A 24,910-nucleotide genomic window follows, 5' to 3' on the forward strand; every position below is an offset into this window, starting at 1 on the left:
TTTTTGCTATAGTTGTTAGAGATAATGGTTAAAGAAAGCAAGTTTGTTCATGTTATTTAGCTCACATATTTTGGATATGAAATCTTTTAGAAAGAAGATTGATTTGTATAAAATGTTGGCAATATAAAACAATGATCATACAACACAATTATACATTGAAAACAAACACAAGAAGACTCAAAATTTTTCATACTGTACCTTCTTCGAGAATTGATCTTAGCACAACAAAAGGGATCTCTTGTAGTGGTTCCATGTATTTGTGTCCAGCACTCATAATTTTTATCTGGGGCAAGCAAAGAACAACTGTACCAGGCATACCAGCTTGTCCATGGTACCAACTTCGGACAGTTCCAGGAATGTCACCGGACACAATTGTACTTGGGGAAGGGAGGCTATCGTTTGGAACAAACACACAACATGACTGCACTTCAAGCTGGAAAAACAAAAACAAATCCAAGAGTGTCAGAAATAGATATCAAAATTCTCCCAACATATTTATTCATTTATAATACAGAATCACGGATCTCACAGTTGATTAAAAACCTAAGTTCTTAAACAGAAATAAAAGAAAGGTTAACAAAAAATGGTAAAAATACTTACATTTTACATTACACATATAGAAAAACACACCCGAAAAGATGCCATTTTGGTTTATAAACTTGATCAAAAGGATATAGCCACATAAGCTGAACATATATCTGCCTTTCCACAGGTCTTTTCAGGAAACATGATGGAGTTAGAAAATGTGCTGGCAGAAAAGGTGATAAAATCCTCTTCCTTTTGCAGTTCACTAGCTTTTGTTATCACTAGCTTAGGCTCTACAGCTGACTAGCATTTTATACACTGTTACTTTCAGAAAAAGATTTATTTCAGTGAGAATTCTGCCCTTACTTCAGTTAACAGTGACTGAAGTGCATTTAAAAGGTCAAGCTTAATCACTCAATATAACATTAATAAAAGCCTCAGCCATCTATTGACATGCTTATTAGTACCAAGATATATATTGAAATGAAAAAAGTCAATAAAGTTTAGAGACTAACAGGTTTGTCTCCTTTTGTCACCTTTCAGATTAGAATAAATTCATGTGATTTCATATAATACTTATATTTCCACAGAGTACAGTTACTTAGTTTGCCATGAAATAGTTTTGATAATTCTGCCATATCCTTAGAGATTCCTAGCTAAGCTAAATGAGACCAAACCAAGGACTGAACTTATCTTGACTTCTTAATTTAGAGGTAAAGTATGCTAAAAACTGCTATTTTTACTTGGCTCTTGCAAGCAATATTCTGCACCTGGATATCAAATAACTTTAACAGCCTGCACACTTGAATGCTTTGTTAAGCAAAAACAAACTGATTCAACCAGTTTCTTCACAATATTTTGGATGAAAGGTGTTATTTGAAGGCATTATAAAATACTTTTCTTTGTTGCTTTCTAGTAGTGTCCAATAAATGCATGAAGATACCGTAAACTTATAAAAGTAAAGAAACTATATCTTACAAATTATAAGAAAGACTTAGTGCATGATACTCTTTCCTAAAGGCTAATATTCCCCCATGAGAGCAATAATGATGTGTAACAGGACTGGCATCCCTCAATACCATAAATAATTTACCAGCCTGATGTACAGAGATAAACTGACAAGAATTCACTGTTGAAAAATAGTAGAATTTTGCAAAAATAAATATATTACATGAAGTCCATGTCTGTTTCTAGTTTAGAGTTACTTGAGCTGTAAAATGAAGCTAATTATATCTTTGGTAAGTAATTTATTGATCCAAAATTTCAGAATGTACTTATTTATACCAGACGAGAAACAATTGTGGATCGTTACAGATGAAACATCTGGATTTTCAAAAACACGGTTAAAATCAGTCTGTCAATTTTTCAGAGATTTTTATAGTGACATGTAAGAACATTTTCTTCTCTATTAGCGATAAGTTACAGTTCAGACCACTGTGGGGCAGTGATAAACAGATGACAAAAGCAATGCAGTTATGATCAGGTTAGCTTTTGTTTTATCAATGAAGTTACTGAGTAAGCAATTTATAACAAATCACATAATATATGATGATTAACTTCAAATGTTGCCAGAATATACAAGGCATGTGGTAATAATAACTCACAAATTCCACCAACTCAGAGATACAATGCTCTATCAATTTACCCACAGCAAGGGTCTACAGTAAATTTTTAACAATGTTCACTTCAGAAGTATATAGAACCAGGAAATTCTTAAGATTTTTTCCACTTTATCTGAAAAACTGTATTTAATACAAGTTTCTCGGGTTTTTTTCCCCTGTTTAATTTGATTTTACCATGTCAAAAACACTGAAGTGGAATCACAACTGTAGAATTCCATATATTATTTAGCAGGATCTATCACTAATTTAGGCATCAACTGTACTATGTTCATTAACCTTGAGTTAATGTGAGTTGGCCCATTGATTTCAAAGGCACTACTCATGGACAAATGGGTGGTGGAATCTGGTCCAAAATATGTAATAATATATTTCTATACCAATTCAAGGCACTTCAAATCAGAAATCATGCATAAACAAATATGTGCATCATAGAGGAGGTTTTAGAAGAATATATAGTTTAAGGTTTTCAAAGCAGGACATGATGGATGAACCAATAAAAACACACATTTTCCAGTACAAACCAGAAAATTACTACCTGTTTGCAAAGGAAATTATCATTTTATGAATGGAAATATCTGTTAAAACATTCAATGGCGGGTTCTTAAGAAACATGTTATATTTCTCACTGAGCCAAATTTTACCCTCATGCAATTCCAGCAAGTTTCAGTGAGATTTTCACATGCATTTGAGAACAGAATCTGCTCCTGCTTGCCCAGAGATTTGGTTCACAGCAAGTTCCATAAAAGGAGGCAATAATGCATCTAAAATTAGTGCAATGTATGTTGGACTAAATAATACAAATATGTTATAGATCATTTTATTGATAGAGAAATTGCTTTAAATTATATGTAATTCAAATACTTTCAAAATAAAGTTACAGAAATAGCATCTGTTAATGCTACCAAATGAATATTTTTTACATTTTAAAATAACTGTTAAAGGGTATGTATAAAATTGTGACTTTAATGTAAAATGAGACTGATTTATGTAATTGAATATAAATCTGTATCAGTAAATCTTGCATTAATGTAAAGATCTGACAATCCAAGGGAAAGAAAATGAAGTAATCTGCCAGTAAGAAGTCCTCAAGCTGGGGGTCAGATCCTGTTCATGGAAACCATCTGGTTGGGACCCTCCAAGCCACACCAAACACTGATCTTTTAAAAAAAATATCCTATTCATTAATGTATCACAGCTGCACTGAGTGTTACTTCACTTTTCCATGGCAACATCCTTTCTGTTTCAAGGATCTTATTTCAGTTTTGGTAGCAACATGTTCTTTTGCCAATACTGAACACATTCATGTGTTAAAGAAAAAGAATTATTACAAATTCCTGAAATGGAATCACCTCCTATTTTTACTTCTATTATGTCAATGGCTATAAAATATACTAATGATAAACCAAGGATAAAATAATTATTTTGCTTGCTAATTTAAAATTGAGTGAACCATATTGTGTTTGTTTTAAATTTTTACTAAAATATATACACTGAAGGGTGAATGGATCACCAGATCTTAGCTATTAAAATGAATAATTTAATTTAATAGAGCAACTCATGGCATGAGAATTGTTAAAGTGGTTTATGCTATTTTAAAAATAATATTCTACATAAAAGGGAATATTGTTCAGTAGAGAGCATTGTAAAATATGCACTATACTAGGGCACAATCACCCTGACTGTGGAGTGGCCACTAAAGGCCAAAAATGCAGCAGAGATGTCACATAGTTCTGCTGTGCAGGAGAGCAGAGATGATGTGCAAAACCTTCATGTTTCATAGTGATACAATTAAAACAATTCTCATTGTTCCTACTGAGTTCTTGATTGCCAGCCCTAGTCAATCTCACTTCCTGTTATACGTTAAAGAATTTGCTCAAGAGGAGCAGCTTTCTAAGGAAACTTTTACGCAGTGTGGCCTTTGTCTCTTTTTTAAGTCTCAGTCCTGCAAATGTTTTCCAGCACTAAAAGGCTGGTATGGGTTTGGTTTTTTTTCGCTTTTTGTGCAGAGAGGAGTTACAAATTTAAGGTCCCCATGCAGAGGGATGGGATGAGATAAGCAATGAATGCTGCTGTGGCCAATTTGCACAAGTGCTTGACTCGTACTTCCAAGTTGGATCATAGTATTTTGTATCCATCTAGTTTTTCTGCTGCTTTATCACACAAGTTCCGGTTATTTGTATGTTGCGTGAATTTCACAATTAAAGTTTGTAAATAAAATCTTAAAACATGCTGATAATATTTGACCGATTTCCTACTACTTTCTAAGTAACGCACTGTTGACTAAATTTAAAACAGTACTTTTATTTGGTCATAAAACTACAGAAATCAAAACTGATAAACTAAAGTTGTAGATAAATCTTCTAAATGGAAATATTTTACAAAAATTCTTCTGAAAACTTTAGGGACTCTCTTATTAATGTAAGCATGAAATGACCAGAATCATCCTGTTTCCCTCACTGCATGATACATAACCAATCAATTAATCGCCTCTCCCCTACATAGCTACTGCATATTATTGCTAAGTTACATATTACGAAATCTCTCTCTCTCCTACACAAAGACCAAGAATGTAAATTAAGCTCATTATTAAATTTCTACTGTTTCAGCCAAAAAAAAATTAAGTGGAAACTATTCTCTTTAGAGAAATATTACTTCAAATAATTACAGGAAATACAGGCTTCTTCCTCAAAATACTTTAAAGTTCACAGTAAGTGTTACAAATAATCATTGCACATTTATTTGGTTGTCATTCACCATAACATAGCTCTTGCATTAATTTGGTTTTAATATAGATGCCTCATTATTTCCACTAGAATTCAACATTAACAATCAATTAGAAATAAAAGTTTATGCCATTTCATGATTTTATCAAATATTAATGTCGGGGACATGTGAAAAGTAAGTGCCTCCCCCATAGTCCAGCTGCCAGAAAGACTTCAAGACTGTATACAAAACTCCACAGCTAAATAATAAAAACATTTTATAGTTAAGATTGAAAGTTTTTTTCATTGATATACTAGTAGTTTACAGTAAGTCCAATGCATAATATCTTCATGCATGGTATTATCATGAGCAAAAATGACGAGGGCTAAACCAGTACCAGCTTTGGCTCCAAACTATACTTTCCAGGGACTCTGGTTCCAAAAACATTTTACATACTCAAATTCCATTAAAAATAATCCTTTGATGAGTTTAAGTTTTCAGGTTCTGTTTTATCCAATGTCCTACTTCTGACTTTTCTGGTATACAGCTGTTTTCATAAAAGACCAAGGAACATGCAAACTGTTTTAGAAAAAAAGACTGGACTCAATGATTTGATTCAATAATCTGATCACAATGTGACTCTGGGACATAGCTCAAATGTTTTTTGCCCCCAGAAAGTAGGCTTCTTAGCATCCAAAGAAAAACTAAATATAGAGCATGGTTAATTGAAAGCAAAAATTAGTCAGAGTATACTTGAATTGAAAAATAGTGGGACATTACTCTTCATCTCCAGTACATTTAGATTGACACTTGAATGACATAATTAAGATCAATTTAACAAAACAGGCATAGGAAAACACAGTTACTTACCATTTCATATTTTGTTCTTAAAGATGTGTTGCTTATGTCCATTCCATGTGCGTGTGCATGTGCAACATGCACAGATCTTCGGAAGGCTTTTCCATCAGCGGTACCTATCAGGCTGGCAGAGGAGCCCCCTGGAGTGGCGCCTGCATATGCATACATACATACCCCTGGCTGGCTCTCCACCCCCTCAGTTCCTTCTTGCTGGAACACTCTGATGAAAGGGAGGCAGGTAGGATTTGGAATGGACATGAGCAACACATCTCGAAGAACAGTTACGAGATGACGAGTAACTGTTTTTTCTTCAAGTGATTGCTCATGTCCATTCCATGTAGGTGATTCCCAAGCCAAACCCAAAGAGGCAGGGTCGGAGACTACCTGGTGATAGACTGCAAGACGGCTCTGCCAACAGCTGCGTCATCCATGGCCTGCTGCACTATGGCATAATGGTTCGCAAAAGTACGCATCAAAGACCAGGTGGCCACCCTGAAGATATCCAGGATGGGCACCTGTACCATGAAGGCAGCAGATGAGGCCCGGCCCTACTGGAGTGGGCCATGAAGGGGGAGCTGGCAAATTGGTCAGCTCGTAACAGCCCTGATGCAGGATGTTAACCAGGAGGAGATACGTTGAGCCAAAACTGGGAGACTCTTCATTCTATCAGCTATTAAACCAAACAGCTCGAGGGACTTACAGAAAGGTTTTGTCCTATCTAAATAAAAAGCCAAGGCATGTCTAACATCTAAAGAGTGTAGAGACTGTCCTGTGCCTGAGTCATGTGTATTGGAGTAAAACACAGGCAAAAATATGTCCTGATTGACATGAAACTGGGACACCATCTTGGGCAAAAAAGCAGGGTGCAGCAAAGCCTAACTTTATCCTTAAAGAAAACAATATAAAGAGGATCCGAGGATAGAGCTCAGATGCTTGTCTAGCGGAAGTAATAGCCAATCAGATAGGTGACCTTCCAGGAAAGGTGCTGTAAAGAGCACGTTGAGAACAGCTCAAATGGAGGGACCATACGTTTTGTAAACACCATATTAAGGTCCCAAGGTGAGAGGGGCTGATGCACATGTTGATATAGCCTGTTCAACTCCTTCATGATGTGGACACAATGGAGAGGGTCCAGAGGAGGTCAACCAAAATTATTAGGGGGCCAAGCACATGACTTATGAGGAGAGGCTGAGGGATTTGGGCTTATTAGTTTCCAGAAGAGTGAGGGGGGATTTGAAAGCAGCAGGTTTTCAATTTTCCAGAAGGGAGGTTCTAAAGAGAAAGGAAAGAGGCTGCTCTCAGTACAGGCAGTCCCCGGGTTACGTACAAGATAGGGACTGTAGGTTTGTTCTTAAGTTGAATCTGTATGTAAGTCGGAACTGGCGTCCAGATTCAGCCGCTGCTGAAACTGATCAGTTTCAACAGCAGCTGAATCTGGACGCCAGTTCTGACTTACATACAGATTCAACTTAAGAACCCCAGGCATCCCCAAGTCAGCTGCTGCTGAAACTGATCAGCGGCTGATTCCAGGAAGCCCGGAGCAGGGGCTTCCTGTAGTCAGCCACTGGTCAGTTTCAGCAGCGGCTGACTTGGGGACGCCTGGGGCAGAGCAGCTGGGGTGCTGCTGGGTTGGTCCAGTAGCGCGGCCGCTCCTCGGTGCTACTGGACCAACCCAGCAGCACCCAAGCTGCTCTGCCCCAGGCGTCCTGATTCAGCCGCTGCTGAAACTGACCAGCAGTGGCTGAATCAGGACGCCTGGGGCAGAGCAGCTGGGGTGCTGCCCGGTTGGTCCAGGAGCGCCCAGAGCGGCGCTACGGGACCAACTGGCAGCGCCCCAGCTGTGGTACCACAGGTGTCCGGAGCAAAGCCGCGGAGCACGGGGGCAGCGGGACAGCCCAGATGCACCGTGGCTGTCCGCTGCCCACGTGCTCCGCGGCTTGGCTCTGCTTTGCCCCCCCGTCCCCCTGGTCTGCAGACCAGGGGGACGGGGGGGGGGCAAAGCAGAGCAAAGCAGAGCCAAGCCGCGGAGCGCGCGGTCAGCTGACAGCCCAGACGTGTCTGGGCTGTCAGCTGGCCGCTGCTCCGCGGCTTGGCTCTGCTTTGCTCTGCTTTGCCCTCCCCCCCCCCCGTCTCCCTGGTCTGCAGACCAGGGGGACGGGGGGGGCAAAGCAGAGCCAAGCCGCGGAGCAGCGGCCAGCTGACAGCCCAGACACGTCTGGGCTGTCAGCTGACCGCGCGCTCCGCGGCTTGGCTCTGCTTTGCTCTGCTTTGCCCCCCCCCCGTCCCCCTGGTCTGCAGACCAGGGGGACGGGGGGGCAAAGCAGAGCCAAGCCGCGGAGCACGTGGGCAGCGGACAGCCCTGTCCGCTGCCCGCGTATTCCGCCGCTTTGCTTCCTCTCCCTGGTCTGCTGGAGACCAGGGAGAGGAAGGGCCCCGTTCGTAACTGCGGATCCGACATAAGTCGGATCCACGTAACTCGGGGACTGCCTGTAGTGATGTATAGCAGAACAAGGAGCAATGGTCTCAAGTTACAGTGGGGGAGGTCTAGGCTGGATATTAGGAAAAACTATTTCACTAGGAGGATGGTGAAGCAGTGGAATGGGTTACCCACAGAGGTGGTAGAATCTCTATCTCTAGAAGTTTTTAAGTCCCAGCTTGACAAAGCCATGTCTGGGATGATTTAGCTAGGGTTGGTCCTTCTTTGAGCAGGAGGTTGGACTAGATGACCTCCTGAGGTCTCTTCCAGCCCTAGGATTCTACGATTCAGAAACTGATGTACCATGGGATGATTGAAGATAGACTTTCCCCAGGAGCCCTAGTGGAAGAAAGAAATGGCTGCAAGGTGACTGAGAAGGTGGAAAGCACCCGAACCCAAAGGTCCAAAAAATTAGGACTCAATTGGAGTATTTTGTCCAGTTCTGGGCACCACATTTCAAGAAAGATGTGTAGAAAGTCCAGAGAAGAGCAACAAGAATGATTAAAGGTCTAGAGAACATGACCTATGAAAGAAATGGGCTTGTTTAATTTGGAAAGGAGAAGACAGAGGGGACATGATAGTGGTTTTCAGGTATCTAAAAGGGTGCTACAAGGAGGAGGGAGAAAAATTGTTCTCCTTAGCGTCTGAGGATAGGACAAGAAGCAATGGGCTTAAACTTCACAAGGGAGGTTTAGGTTGGACATTAGGAAAAACTTCCTAACTGTCAGGGTGGTTAAACACTGGAATAAGTTGCCTAGGGAGGTTGTGGAATCTCCATCTCTGGAGATATTTAAGAGCAGGTTAGATAGACATCTATCAGGGATAGTCTAGATGGTACTAGATCCTGCCATGAGGGAAGGGACTGGACTCGATGACCTCTCAAGGTCCCTTCCAGTTCTAGTGTTCTATTATTCTATGATGGCTAGAACAGGGCTTGTGAAGGTGAAAGACCCGTCTGGGCCACCCAAAGCAAGAAGCACTTCCATTTTGGTAAGAATGTTGCTCTAGTAGAGGGCTTTTCGCTACTCAACAGAACCCTCTGTACTCATTCCGAGCACTGTCTCTCCAAGGCAGCTAACCATAGAGTTTCCAGGCATGAGGTGCAGGGACTGGAGGTTTCACTGATGAAGCTTGCCATAATCCTGTGTTATATCCAGATAAAATGGGAGAGCTATGGGTTGGTTGACCAACAGATTGAGCAGGGCTGAGAACCAGTGCTGCGGAGGCGAAGCTGGTGTTATCAGAATCAGGGAAGACCTGAATCCCTGATCCTAAGGACCACCTTGTGAATCAGTGTGAACAGAGGGAAAAGCATACAAGAGACTTGGGGAGCAGGGAAGTAGAAGAATGTCCCCCAGTGACCTTTGCTGTTGTTCAGGAGGGAACAGAACCAAGAACATTTCCTGTTGCTGTGTGTTGCTAACAGGTCTATGTGCGGAAATCCCCACCTGTGGAAAATGTCCAAGGCCACATCCGCCCTGAGGGGCCACTTGTCACCCTCAAACAACCTGCTGAGTCGCTCTGCAAGTGCATTCTGAGATCCCGGAAGATAGGATGCTACGTGGTGAATGGTATGTGCAGAACTCCCGAAAGAGGAAGGTTTCCTGTCAAAGGGGAAAGGAATGTGCTCCACACTGTCTGTCGATATAAAACATTGCTCCAGTGTTGTCTGGCAGGGTGGAAATACACTTGTTTCGAAGCCAGGGAGGAACACCTGGTAAGAGATGAATAGTCCTCAGCTCTCTGATATTTATGTGCAGGGAAAGCTCTGAGGGGGATCACATATCTTAAGTCCTTAGATCACCAACGTGAGCTCCCCAACCCATGTCGGATGCATCCATCACCAACTGGGCTGGTGAAGTCTGGTGAACAGGACCCCAGCACAGACCATGTCCTCCTGAGCCACCAGTCGAGGGACTTCAGGACATCCTTCAGGTCACCACTATGTCCATGGGCTAAAAGGCAGGGTTTGCATCTGTGCCAGCCATAGATGCAATGGGTGAAGTCTGATTCTGGCATGCTGCATCACTTATGTGCAAGCCACCAGCAGCCTCTTGCAGTTCCTGGCCATGTTGACAGGGGAGAAGCGAAGTCTCAGAATGACCTCCTTAATAGTGAGAAAACGGGTTTTCAGTAGGGAGGCCATGGCCATTGTGGAGTCCAGGCAAGGTTCCCACAAACTCTGTTTTTTGAGCAGGAACTAGGGTGGACTTGGCTTGATGCAAAATGAGGCCTAGTTGGAGAAAAATATGCCTGATCAGGGAGATATGATCTAACACCTGGGTAAAGGCGGTTCCCCTTATAAGCCAGTCATTCAGACAGGGTAAACCTGCAACGGTCACTTTCAAAGGTATGCGACAACCACCACCATACATTTGGCAAAGACCCTGGGAGCCATGAAGAGAACAAACAGGAGTGCTGTGATTTGGTAATGGTGTCAGCCTACAGTGAACCACAGGAAGTGTTTGTGAGCTTCCCCAATGAAAATAGGCATCTTTTAAATCGAAGGCAGAGTACCAGTCACCCATGACAAGTGAAGGGATGATAGAAGCTAGGGTCACCACCTTGAACTTTGATGTGCTTTACTATGAATGCATTGAGACCCCTGAAGTTCAAGGTGGGACGAAACCTTCCTTTGGCCTTCAGGATTAAAAAATAGCAGGAATAGAAACTCCTGTGCCCTATAGGAACCTCTTCAGTGGCTCCCAGTAAGAGGAGCTGGTGCACCTCTTGTAACAAGAGATGCTTGTGAAGGGGTCCCTTGAAGAGGGACAGGCATGGGAGGTAAGAGGGAAGGTGGGAAAGGAATGGGATAGAATATCCATTTTCTAACATGTCTAGGACCCAATAGTCCATTGTGATATCTGACCAGGCAGAGGAAAAGGGATAGATGGTTGACAAAGGGTCATGTTGGAAAACTGGCTGGTACGCTGTCCCTGGGCGAACCTTCAAAGGCTTGACTTGGGGCCCTGAGACTTGTTAGAGGGCTCTTCCCTCCAATCAGAAAAGGAGCAAGATGTCCGTCTACCATTCTGATTGTTGGAGTTCCTGCCTCTGTGCCTGGGGAAACTCAGGCCTAAGGCCCTGCTGGAAAGAACAAGATGGGGTCCTATGGTGAAGTGAGATCCTCTGTGGGGCTAAGGTGTACATCCCCAAGGATTTAAGAGTCGCCCTGGAATCCTTTATCCCATGCAGGTGGGTATCAGTTTGGTCTGAAAACTGACCCATCCCCTCAAACAGCAGGTACTGGATGGTCATCTGGATCTCTGAAGGGACCTTCCGAAACCTGCAGCCAAGAACGGCACCTCAATACAATATCAGTAGCCATGGTATGGGCCACGGCATTAGACGAGTTGAGGGCTGCCTGTAGGGTTGCATGGGAAATGGCTTTGCCCTCTTAAAACAAGGTCCGCAACTCCTGGTGTGAGTCCTGGTATTACAGGTCCCTGAATTTGTCCATGGCCGCCCAGGAATTAAAACCATATCTGCTCAGGAGTACCTGCTGGTTGGCAGAAACCCTGGCACTGGTGGCATCTCCACGGGTTCCAAAAGGGCCACTGGGTGGGGGGCTGCCACTGGTGGTGGAGGAGAGAGAGAATGACTGCTGGAGTGACTGCACCAAGGCACTACGGTGCCAGGAGCAGAAGCAGGGCTGGGAGCCCATGGCTTTGGAGTGCAGCGACTTAGCATCCGAGTCGAAGGAGTATTCCGAGCCAAACCATGGTGGAGTCATTGATGGGCCCAGGGACTGGTGCTGGGAGACATGCCTGGCCATGGCTGAAGGCTTGCCCCAGTGCCAGATTGGCAGAAGAGGCCTCAAGTGCCCTAATGCGGGGGAGTGGGGGAAGGGTGTGCCAGTGCCGCCGATGTCCTTGGTGCCAATGCTTCATAGAAGTAGTGGTTGGTGCCAGGGGACGTGGCGTGGAAGAAGTCGTAGGAATCACTGGTGTGGGGGTCAGTACTCCCTTGGGAAGCAGATGGCTCATCTCTGATGGGATCAACGTGTCAGTGAAGGGCTGCGAACAGGAGTCCCTCCATTGCCCTGTATTCGGAAAGGAGGCAAGGGAAGATGTGAGTTCAATCAACTCCCTGGCTGCCTCAATGGTGTCAAGGGTCAAAGGGCAGTTCACCTCAATTGGGTCCTCATCCAGGCTTGGACCCTCGGCTGAGCTCAACTGGCATGAAGCTGCAGGCCTCGAAGCCAAAGTCAAAGTGTCTGAGTGTCCTGACTGAGGATGTACCCTGGATGCGTGCCGCAACAGAGATCTGCCCCTATCTTAACTCTGCTTCTTCTGTGGCACCGGAGACTGGGGGTGGTGCCAGGTGGTTATCTGTCTCAGCACCGATGTACAAGACAGGCCCAGAGTCACTTGCACTGAAGATGGTGTACTGTGGGAGGTAGGCACCGAGTCGGTGGCCAGTGCCAGGTGAAGCGCTGACTCCATTAGCAAGATCTTAAGGCATGAATTTCTCTCCCTGTGATACGAGGCTTACAACTGTGACAGATCTTGCAGTTTGCAGAAATATGAGCCTTGCCCAGTCACCTGAGGTGTCATGTGAGTCTCCACAGGACATGGGCTTAGGACAGTCCAAGCAGGGCCTGAAACCCTGGGATCCAAGCATGTCACAGGAAGAAAGGGGAACAGGGAACGCAATAGGTGAACCCCTAACTAGTAACAGCAGCAATGATAACACTAACTATAACTAAGAAAACTGGGACTAAGAACTTAACTAACTACGATAGTACCACTAAGTGCACTTGCATAGCAAGCAATAAGAAGGTTCCAATGACCGTCACAGGAAATAAGATGGAACTGAGGGGGTGATGGGCTGGCAGGGGAATATATACATGCATATGCAGGTGCTACTCCAGGGGGCTCCCCTTCTGGCCCAAAGGGTATCACTGAAGAAAAAACCTTCCGATGATCAGTGCACGCACACACCTACATGGAATGGACCTGAGCAAACACTCGAAGAGGAACTACCAATTTTAAAAAAGCACCTGAAAAGAAATGTGCTTGTTTTTTATATTTCTCCATGATGGGGAACCCTAAAAAATGCCAAGTCATTATTAGAAATTTATTCTTATATTTAGAGATCCTAGTGTTTGGACTCTGGCTACCACCAGATGGCTTTTGGTTAATGTAAGACCTTGAGAGCCTGGGGGATCTACTACAGTGTCCTGTCTGTAGCTAGCAGCTTCAAAAATAAATACATTTCCTCTATACTCATGAGCTGTTCCACAATTACACTCAGAGAATAAAATGATTAAGGACTAGAAAGAAGGTACCTCTATAGGTAATTTAGTCTGGTTCCCTGTACTCATGGCAAAAGGACTAAATATCCTAGACTGTGAGATAAGTAGTTCTGACATGAGGTCTAAGCATGAGTCCTGTATATATTGCACTCACTATGATTTGCATTTATTGTTTTAAAGCTTTCGGTAAGAAAAACTTGGCATCAGGCAGCTAAAAGTACGCAGCATAAAAATGCTGGGCAACCATCTGATCTATGTTAGCGCTTCAAAAAGTGTACCAACATTAAACAAGCTTAATCAAAAGTCTTTCAGCTTTTGAATGACTAGGACAAAACAGAGTTATTCCTTCTCTGTTGGGTTCTCTGCCCCCCTGAACAAAAAGACTTAATAAAAAATCAGCATCTCAAAAGAACCATCTAGTCTGGCTGTTGCTTGTTTACTAGGCTGATGTAAAGATTAAAGGATCAAGCAGACAGGAGTGCTCCAGGATCCAACAGGAGCCATAGAACTGTGGGGGCAAAGGAAAACCCTGGAGGAGAGACCTGAGTCTCAGGAGGAGACTTGAGTAGCAGTAAACAGAGACAGCAGGTGCCCCACCACTCCCCCCTACATTGCTCTATCCAGCCACAGCTCACTCAGAGCTTCATCCTACTGGAAACTTGTCCCCACCCCTGCCTTATCAGGAGGGCATAAACAATAGAAGTGTCTGAGGCTATAGCCTTATGAGACTAATGGTTAATCTAGCCGTTGGGTCACTGGATGATCAAGGTGCTATAAGAGAATTCAAGCAAGACAGGGCCATTGCGGAGAAACTAAGTTATTTATTTCTATTGGGTCTTCACTGCAGAGGATGTATGTGAGATTCCCACACAAGTCATTCTTTTTAGGTAATAAATATGAGCGTCTATGGTATGTTGATGGCATTGATGGACGTGAAGGCACAGACAGCGCTGCCTAAACAGGAGCTGTGTCACATGTTATAGCAAAGATTTTCTTGGTGCTGCTCCTTTAGAGGCAATATGGTATTTATCTTTGTCTTGAGAGGTCAGTACATCTACCTCAAAGACTGAACCTCTGGCTACCTATGTGGTGTGGCCGTGCTCATAGCAGAGGCATCCTGATGTTACTGCACTTTGTAGCCACCAGCTATCAATGTGATGGATTGCAATGGGGAATCTCTAACTAACAAGTGACACAATTTATAGGTATGACGCCCTTTTCTTCAAGCCTTTACAGGGGGAACTATCTAGTCTTTTCCATAACTCTACTCCCTTTGAAGTTGAAGGGTCGGAAGATGACCTGTGATTGGGACCAGAGTCCCCTGGAGGCTCAAGTGCCTTAAGGAGAAATTTTAGCTTCAACTCTTGGTTCTTGCAAGACCTCAGCTTTAGCTGGTAGAAGAGGAAGGACATCTGAGGGATAATGGACACTCCCAGGAATTGGATACAATGAACTTGTAGGCATATCTCGAGCTGGGACGCTTCTAAAGGAGCTATCAACCTCTAGCAGTGTGGAATGTAGAAGAAAGTTCTTTCCTCCTCTGCTTTTCTCTTCTTTTTCCAACTGAAAGAGCTTAGAGAGTCTTCTAAATACCCCTGGAGGTGCAGCAGGTTCCCCCCATACAAGATGGGAAACAAAAATATTTTTCTTTTACTTAAAGGAGAAAAAAAAACCAGCTACTACATATACTAACATACAGATAAGGATGAGTCAGCTGCTCAGTCCTTGGGAGGCCAAAGATGGTCCAGAAGAAAGGGGATTCACTTGGGCTGTGCTAAATAGCCTTGAGCTAGACCACAAAGGAGGGAGAGTAAATGTGTAGGCTGAAAGGACAATGCCATCCAAAATCTTTGATTAGAGGTGTAGGAGCACAGATACACCAATAGTGGAGCATACAGAGGGACACTACTTAAAGAAAAACACCTTCTCATTGTGCTGCCTCAGTCAAAAAGGCTTACAGAATTCTCAGAATTATTAGGAAAGGAATGGCTAACAAGACAGAAAATATCATAATGCCATTATACAATTCCATTATTCTCTTGATTAATGCATGCAGTTCTGCTCTCCCCATCTCAGAAAGATATGTTAGAATTGGAAAAAGCACAGACAAAGAAAACAAAATGATCAAGGGTAAAGAATAGCTTCCATATAAAGAGATATTAAAAAGACTTGGACTATTTAGAAAAGAGATCTCTAACGGAGATATGATAGAACTCAATGAAATTAAGAAAGTGACTAAAGAAGTGTTATTTACTCTTTCACGTAACACACACACACACACACACACACATGCACATGGCTCATCCAATGAAATAGGCAGCACATTTGAAGCAAACATAAGGAAGTAGCTCTTCCCATATGCCCAACATGTGGAAGTCATTCTGATGGGATGTAGCAAAGACCAAAAGAATAAATGGGTTAAAAAAGAATTAGGTAAGTTCAGGGAGGATAGATCCATCAACATCTGTAAGCCAAGATGGTCTGAAATGCAACCCCATGGTCAGAATGCTCCTAAACCTCGGACTGCCAAAAGCTAGGAGTAATCAACAGGAGACAGATCATAAAATAAACTACCCTCTTCTGTTCATTTGCTCTGAAGCATCTGACACTGACCACAGGAAGACAGGATAATGGGCTAGGTGGACCATTGATCTGACCCAAAATGGCTATTCTTATATAATAGACACAAATTATGTGTTTGTTCTAACTTGTGATCCTCCTTTCCCTAATTGTTTTCTTTACCAGTTATCCTTGTTTCCTTTGTTTCATATGGGCCTCAATCCTGAAAATTTTAACTTATGCAAAGGAGTCCACTGAAGGTACATGAACGTCTCAATATCTGTATCAGCAACTTGCAGAAGTAAAAGTCTGCAAATCATGCACACATTTAGCTTCCTGCTTTGTGAGTGTTTCCATTGACTTCAAATGGGACTATGTGCAGGGCAGCAAATAAGCATGTGAGGAAGTCTTCACAGGTTTGGAGCCTTAGATTCTAAACTCCAAGTTTGTAGAGCTATTTGAAGATTCACATAGGGGGTACCTAATGGGATTTTCAGAAGTATTTAGGCTAAGAAGTCACAAAGGGAGTTAGATACCTAGGCCCTTTGGAAAACCTCACCAGATACCTGTGTACATCTCTAGGTAGCTAAGTACTTTAAAACTCTGGTGCTAAATTCTTTGGGAACAACAACAGTGTCTTTTTTATTTCAGTAAATTATTTTGTGATTTTACAGAATTATTTCAATTTGCACAACTTCAATTTTCACAAAAATGGGCATGGAAACAAAACTACAATATTTTCTATTTCTTTACAAATATGAACAACTGGGTATTTATTTTAACTGGCCAATATCTTTCATGCACTTCAACACATGAACTAACATTTCATTTTCCTGGCAGATGCTTTTGTGGAAAGCCCTCAGAAATATTATTGATAAAACAGAAAAGGTCACCATCAGAAATTTTGGGCAGAAGAGAAAATTAAACCCCTCAAACTTCCATGCCCTTGACTACCTAATTCTCTCATTTATAACTCATTTTTTCATCATCATCACCATCATCATTACTGTTTGTGTTGTAATAGAACCTGTCTGCCTCAATTTGGGATCAGGGCCTCATTGTGCTGGATATTGTAGAAACAAATAAGCAAAATACTTTGTCTGTTGACAAGTAAATCTCTGATTCTTCTTTTCCAGCTGTCTACTTTACCACAGGTAAAAATGATACGGGGGAGGGGAGAGATAAACCTATTTAGAAACTGTGAACAAGTATTTTACTCAAAGCCCAATGAAGTCAATAGTATCTCATGAATTGCAGCAGGCTCTGGATTAAGCCACAATCCTGAAGTCCTCACTCAGAAAATGTCTAATTTTCACACCCTATCCTCTAATGAAGTAAATAGAAGTGCTCACTGAGTAAGGAATAAGTAAAAACTGAGTGAAGGCTTTGGTATTTGACCTTATACAAGTGAATAAATTGATGTGCAGGAAGGGGTACTAAAAGGTTCAATGGTTAAGCTTCCCTAATAATATATTTTTCAGTTTAACATGAAAAAATGTGTGTTCTCATTGAGTGGGCTCAGTAAAGAAAAAATCATTAGGCATTCAAGAAATATTATGTTAACATTGGATAATTTCTGAGTATCATAGTGCATGTGTGCACAAGTTAGGGATGTTAAAATGCATGTACTTGTGTAAATGTAGTAACCTGGGAGTTTTGAGAGGGAGTTCTCCAGGTAAAGGAGGAGCAAATACAGAACCCTTGAGGTAAGTGGCTGTCTGTAGTGTGTGTTTGTGGGTTACTTGCTGTGTGCTGAGCTTGTGTTTCTGTTTGTTTTGTTTGTTTGTTTGTTTGAAGGAGCGTGTGCTGTAGCCGGCAGTTGGAAGCTATAAGATTCTAAAGGTTTGAAATCTAAAAGCCTCTGTTAATTGGCTGAGCCTTAGTCAGGGGGTGGGGCTATCAGGAAAGCCAGGGCTTTATGAAGCAGTGAGTCAGCGACCAGGAGCAGGAAACACAGAGTTTTGAGAGGGAGTTTGGAAGGGAAGTCAGAAGGGGCCACGGTACACTTGCCATTTTTACAATTTAGTTTAAAGATTTTAATCAAAACTTCCTGATTTAATTAGATACCCTATCAATAACCTAGGTAGCTGTAGGAGAGAATGCAGGCAGAAGCCCAGCAGCAGGGTGTAGCATGCATGATTACCTGCACTATGGGTAGGTGCCGTATGTGTGCATTCGGTGCATGGAGCTCCTGGCCCTCAGAGACCACGTCCAGGCTTTGGAGGCCAGGGTATCTGAACTGGAGGAGCTGAGGGAGGCAGATGTACGTAGATGAGGCTTTCTGGGGCACTGTAGAATTGTCCCACCTCCGGTCAGACAACCCCTGTGCTGTTAAGGAAGATGAAAGGCTCAGGGAAGAAGAGCAGTCAACGGGAGCAGAGGGAAATCTTCCGATAGTTGGGACACTCCTTCCAGATGTTGGAGTATACTCTCGCACTGAGGTTACCTCTCCGGGGGAGGGAACTCGAGTTAGTAAGAAAAGGCAGTTGTTAGTAATGGGAGATTCGATCATTAGAAATGTAGATAGCTGGGTTTGTGATGACAGGAAGAACCGTATGGTGACTTGCCTGCCTGGTAAGAAGATTGCGGATCTCTCAAGGCTTCTAGCTAGACTTGCGTGTAGTGTTGGAGAGGAGCCGGTGGTCGTGGTACATGTAGGTACCAATGACATAGGGAAGGGTAGCAAAGACTTCCTGGAGGCCAAACTGTGGCTACTAGGAAAGAGATGGAAAACCAGGAACTCTATGGTGGCATTCTCAGAAATGCTTCCAGTTCCATGCACAGGGCCAGGTAGGCAGGCAGAGCTTCAGAGTCTCAATGAGTGGATGAGATGATGGTGTAGGGAGAAGGGGGTTAACTTTATAAGGAACCGGGGAAACTTTTGGGATGGGGGAGCCTATACAGGAAGGATGGGCTCCACCTAAACCATAGTGGATCCAGACTGCTGGCACTTAACATTAAAAAGGTCGCAGAACAGTTTTTAAGTTAAGAGATGGGGGAAGTCCGATTTGTGCAGAGGAGCATGTGGATTGGACAGAGACGTCTTTTAGAGGAGAGCCTATTGAAAGAGATTCTCTAGGTTTTAGTCAGGAGGAGAGGATGGAAGAGGATAAAGTATGGGCCAGATCAGATGAAAAACATTCATGTAAAAAAGAATCTGACACATCAGAAAAGGGCAGACAAACAAACAGTAAAAAGTTTTTAAAGTGCTTGTACCCAAATGCTAGAAGTCTAAAAAATAAGATGGGTGAACTAGAGTGCCTTGTGTTAAAGGAGGATACTGATATAATAGGCATCACAGAAACTTGGTGGAGTGAGGACAATAAATGGGACACAATCATTCCCAGGTACAAAATATATCGGAAGGACAGAACAGGTTGTATGGGTGGGGAAGTAGCACTATACGTGAGAGAAAATTTAGAATCAAATGAAGTAAAAATCTTAAATGAATCAACATGTTCCATAGAATCGCTACGGATAGTAATTCCCTGCTCTAATATGAAAATAACAGTAGGGATCTATTATCAACCACCTGACCAGGACAGTAATAGTGACTATGAAATCCTAAGGGAAATTAGAGAGGCTATCAAAATAAAGAGCTCAATAATAATGGGGGATTTCAACTATCCCCATATTGACTGGGTACATGTCACCTCAGGATGAGATGCAGACACAAAATGTCTTGATACCTTAAACGATTGCTTCTTGGAGCAGCTGGTACAGGAACCTACAAGGGGAGAGGCGATTCTCGATTTAGTCCAGAGTGGCGCACAGGATCTGGTCCAAGAGGTAACTATAACAGGACTGCTTAGAAATAATGACCATAATATAACAACATTTAACATTCCTGTGGTGGGAAGAACACCTCATCAGCCCAAAACTGTGCCATTTATTTTCAAAAAGGGGAACTATGCAAAAATGAGGACATTAGTTAAACAGAAATTAAAAGGTACAGTGACTAAAGTAAAATCCCTGCATGTTGCATGGATGCTTTTCAAAGACATCGTAATAGAGGCGCAAATTAAACGTATACCCCAAATTAAAAAACACAGTAGAAGAACTAAAAAAGAGCCACCGTGGCTTAACAACCATGTAAAAGAAGCAGTGAGAGATAAAGAGACGTTTTTTAAAAAGTAGAAGTCAAATCCTAGTGAGGTAAATAGAAAGGAACATAAACATTGCCAAATTAAGTGTAAAAATGTAACAAGAAAAGCCAAAAAGGAGTTTGAAGAACAGCTAGCCAAAAACTCAAAAGGTAATAACAAAATGTTTTTTAAGTACATCAGAAGCAGGAAGCTTGCTAAACAACCAGTGGGGCCCCTGGACGATCAAGATACAAAAGGAGCACTTAAAGACGATAAAGAATAAAATTGTCAGACACACAGAACAAAATAATTTGTAGGGCAAAAGTCAACATGGTTTCTGTAAAGAGAAATAATGTCTTACTAATCTATTAGAGTTCTTTGAAGGGGTCAAGAAACATGTGGTCAAGGGGGATCCAGTAGATATAGTGTACTTAGATTTCCAGAAAGCCTTTGACAAGGTCCCTCACCAAAGCCTCTGACGTAAATTAAGTTGTCATGGGAAAAGTGGGAAGATCCTTTCATGGACTGAGAACTGGTTAAAAGACAGGAAACAAAAGGGTAAGAATAAATGGTAAATTTTCAGAATGGAGAGGGGTAACTAGTGGTGTTCCCCAAGGGTCAGTCCTAGGACCAATCCTATTCAAATTATTCATAAATGATCTGGAGAAAGGGGTAAACAGTGAGGTGGCAAAGTTGACAGACGATACTAAACTGCTCAAGATAGTTAAGACCAAAGCAGACTGTGAAAAACTTCAAAAAGATCTCACCAAACTAAGTGACTGGGTAACAAAATGGCAAATGAAATGTAATGTGGATGAATGTAAAGTAAAGTACATTGGAAAAAATAACCCTAACTATACATATAGTATAATGGGAGCTAATTTAGCTACAACTAATCAGGAAAGAGATTGTGGAGTCATTGTGAAGACATCCACGCAGTGTGCAGCGGTACTCAAAAAAGCAAACAGGATGTTAGGCATCATTAAAAAAGGGATAGAGAATAAGACTGAGAAAATCTTATTGCTCTTATATAAATACATGGGACGCCCACATCTTGAATACTGCGAACAGATGTGGTCTCCTCATTGCAAAAAAGATATACTGGCATTAGAAAAGGTACAGAGAAGGGCAACTAAAATGACTAGGGGTTTGGAACAAGTCCCATGTGAGGAGAGATTAAAGAGACTGGGACTTTTCAGTTTGGAAAAGAGGAGACGTAGGGTGTGTCTAGACTACATGCCTCCGTCAACGGAGGCATGTAGATTAGCCAGATCGGCAGAGGGAAATGAAGCCGCGATTAAAATAATCGCGGCTTCATTTAAATTTAAATGGCTGCCCCGCTCTGCCGATCAGCTGTTTGTCGGCAGATCGGGGCAGTCTGGACGCGACACGCCGACAAAGAAGCCTTTCTTGATCGGCACAGGTAAACCTGGTTTCACGAGGCATACCTGTGCCGATCAAGAAAGGCTTCTTTGTCGGCGCGTCGCGTCCAGACTGCCCCGATCTGCCGACAAACAGCTGATCGGCAGAGCAGGGCAGCCATTTAAATTTAAATGAAGCCGCGATTATTTTAATCGCGGCTTCATTTCCCTCTGCCGATCTGGCTAATCTACATGCCTCCGTCGACAGAGGCATGTAGTTTAGACGTACCCTAAGGGGGGATATGATAGAGGTATATAAAATCATGAGTGGTGTGGAGAAAGTGAATAAGGAAAAGTTAATTACTTGTTCCCATAATATAAGAACTAGGGACCACCAAATGAAATTAATGGGTAGCAGGTTTAAAACAAATAAAAGGAAGTTTTTCTTCACACAGCACACAGACAATCTCTGGAACTCCTTGCCTGAGGAGGTCATGAAGGCTAGGACTATAACAGGGTTTAAAAGAGAACTAGATACATTCATGGAGGTTAAGTCCATTAATGGCTATTAGCCAGTATGGGTAAGGAATGGTGTCCCTAGCCTCTGTTTGTCAGAGGGTGGAGATGCATGGCAGGAGAGAGATCGCTTGATCATTACCTGTTCGATTCACTCCCTCTGGGATACCTGGTATTGGCCACTGTTGGCAGACAGGGTACTGAGCTGGATGGACCTTTGGTCTGACCCAGAATGGCCATTTTTATGTTATAATGTAGCTTATGTGTGTGGGGGATGGTTTATATATACACATGATTATAAAAAGTTTTCCTTCTACCGAGCTCACATTTATGCAGAACAGAATGACACAGTTTAGTCTGAATAATCTACTTCTTAGGTTGACAAAGATCTCATGATAAGCGCATTAATTATATACATTATTTCCACTAAAAATGTTCAAAAGCTTTATTTTTTGAAAGAAAAAACTGTTCTGTAGGGCTATTTACAAGTGGTGTAAGTCCTTCAGCGTGAGAGAGATAAAAAGAATTTATTTCTTCATACAAATGTTTTCTTCAATATACTTCTTGTTTTAAAGTTAAGTAGAAAGATAAATCTTTAGAATACAAATATTTTAAATTCCAAGAATTCTTTTTAAATTTACCAAATAGTCATACTTTAATTTTCAGTCTCTAATATTTTTAAAATAAAATACAACGATAAAATTGGGGAGCTGTTTTTAAAGATTTTTTCAAGTGCTAAAGTATGTAAGTATAGTAAAATGAGGGAAGACATAACTTTTCTCATTCCCTTTTCATCTTACCTGAAGTGTAAGGCATTTAACAGCATTCCAGACTGTCCCAATACATTCTTTCATTCTCTCTTCAGGATTTCTGCTGGTTTCAGATGAGGTCAACATGGCTTTCAGTGGAAGCGACAGAGGCCTAGATTCTAAAGCAAACAGCATATAGTTACTGGAACAGTATATATCTTCACTCAGTGACTAATTACTAGTATTGAGGAGAGTACATTATTTTTGTTCTTTAAAGTCTATTAATAAATTGTCTCCACTCCCCAATTTAAAATGTATGTTTCAGTGACTGTATTTTATAGCAGAAACTCGAGCAAGCTAGTGTTGTTTTATTTTACTAGGTTTATGTTGGAAAGGGAGATCATAGAATAAAAAGATCATAGAACACTAGGACTGGAAGGGACCTCGAGAGGTCATCGAGTCCAGTCCCCTGCCGTCATGGCAGGACCAAATACTGTCTAGACAATCCCTGATAGACATCTATCTAACCTACTCTTAAATATCTCTAGAGATGGAGATTCCACAACCTCCCTGGGCAATTTATTCCAGTGATTAACAACCCTGACAGGAACTTTTTCCTAATATCCAACTTAAACCTCCCTTGCTGCAAGTATAAACCTATTGCTTCTTCTTCTATCCTCATAGGCCAGGAAGAAAATTTTTTCTCCCTTCTCCTTGTGACACCCTTTTAGATATCTGGAGTATTGTGGAGTATTTTAGACATCTGGAGTATTGTGTCCAGTTCTGGGCCCCCCACTATAGAAAGGATGTGGACGCATTCGAGAGGGTCCAGCAGAGGGTGACCAAAATGATTACGGGGCTGGAGCACATGACCTATGAGGAGAGACTGAGGGATTTAGGTTTGTTTAGTCTGCAGAAGAGAAGAGTGAGGGGGGATTTGACAGCAGCCTTCAACTTCCTGAAGGGAGGTTCCAAATAGGATGGAGAAAGGCTGTTCTCAGTAGTGATGGATGGCAGAACAAGGTGCAACGGTCTCAAGTTACAGTGCAGGAGGTCTAGGTTGGATATTAGGAAAAACTATTCAATAGGAGGTTGGTGAAGCACTGGAATGGGCTACCTTGGGAGGTGGCGGAATCTCCATCCCTAGAGGTTTTTAAGTCTCGGCTTGACAAAGCCCTGGCTGGGTTCATTTAGTTGGGACTGGTCCTGCTTTGGGCAGTGGGCAGTTCTATTCATGATTCTGCCAGACCCCAATTAAACAAGAAACTAAACTGTGCACTTTTCGGGTTGTAACAAAATTATCATTTTCATGGCATGCCCTAATAAGCAGATCCTGGGATACCGAGAGGAAGGTAAAAAACCTACACCACTCAGGACAAGGAAAACATCGTTCCCAGGCCCAAAAAAGTGACTAGTATGATGCTGACAGAAAAATTCAAAAATCTGATTCTGTTCTAATCTTAAGGTAGGAAAGGGAGCTATTGCTTCCAAGCACACAATGACACCCAGGGCACAAGAAAGGATTTATGGGTCCTTCCCACAAATGAGAATAAGCCAATGGATTTCTGCTATACCCCTCCCCTGAGTCAATCAGCCCCCCTTATGCTTTCCTCTAGCCAATGAAGGTGGCTGAGCCACAACTAGGAAAATCCTTAAAGTTACTTTCTTTTTCCTGATGGCCCAGACAAAGTGTGCCTACCTGCGAACAATTGTTAAATTTCATATTTAGTTATGTGTTGTTCTGGCTATTTCACAAACTGGCTTACTCTTACATCTTGCTTATTTAATAATTTTATTTAATACTTATTTTGATAAACAATATTGTGAACTATTTTTGTAGTTACCAATACATTCCATAAAGCCACATAATGTATTATTTTTCACTAAATCTCGCACTCAGAATTTCAATTTGACAGATAAATTTTGAATTTATAAATTTTGACAGATAAATGTATGATATGCTCTTTATTTTGTCTTATTCACATAATTTAGTCACAGAATAAATTGAAAAATAAAAATAGTTTTTAAAATCCAAATTTAAAATTAAGCAATTTCTATATACTATTTCCAAATGGCTAATGGCTGCCCTTTGTCCCTCTTGGTTACAAATGTCACCACATGTAAAATGACAGAACACCACTGCTTTGTGTTCCTAACATTAAAGATCCCATGTGGTGGATCTCTTGGCTGGAGCAGAAA

The 24,910-nt window shown here is 42.0% G+C and overlaps 1 protein-coding gene across 6 annotated transcripts in view; it reads right to left on the bottom strand.

Moving 5' to 3' along the window:
- Positions 1 to 24,910, bottom strand: part of VPS13B (vacuolar protein sorting 13 homolog B) — a 1,005,617-nt gene that overhangs the window by 459,220 nt on the left and 521,487 nt on the right. For all 6 annotated transcript variants that reach the window (XM_075920304.2, XM_075920302.2, XM_075920305.2 and 3 more), the window contains 2 exons: positions 22,763 to 22,890; positions 199 to 433 (listed from right to left, as the gene is read on the bottom strand). In XM_075920304.2, coding sequence (XP_075776419.2) covers positions 199 to 433; positions 22,763 to 22,890 — 363 coding nt within the window. The remainder of the gene's footprint in view (positions 1 to 198; positions 434 to 22,762; positions 22,891 to 24,910) is intronic.

Source organism: Pelodiscus sinensis, chromosome 2 (assembly GCF_052426305.1).
Source record: "Pelodiscus sinensis isolate ZL-2025 chromosome 2, ASM5242630v1, whole genome shotgun sequence".
Classification (NCBI taxonomy): Eukaryota; Metazoa; Chordata; order Testudines; family Trionychidae; genus Pelodiscus; species Pelodiscus sinensis.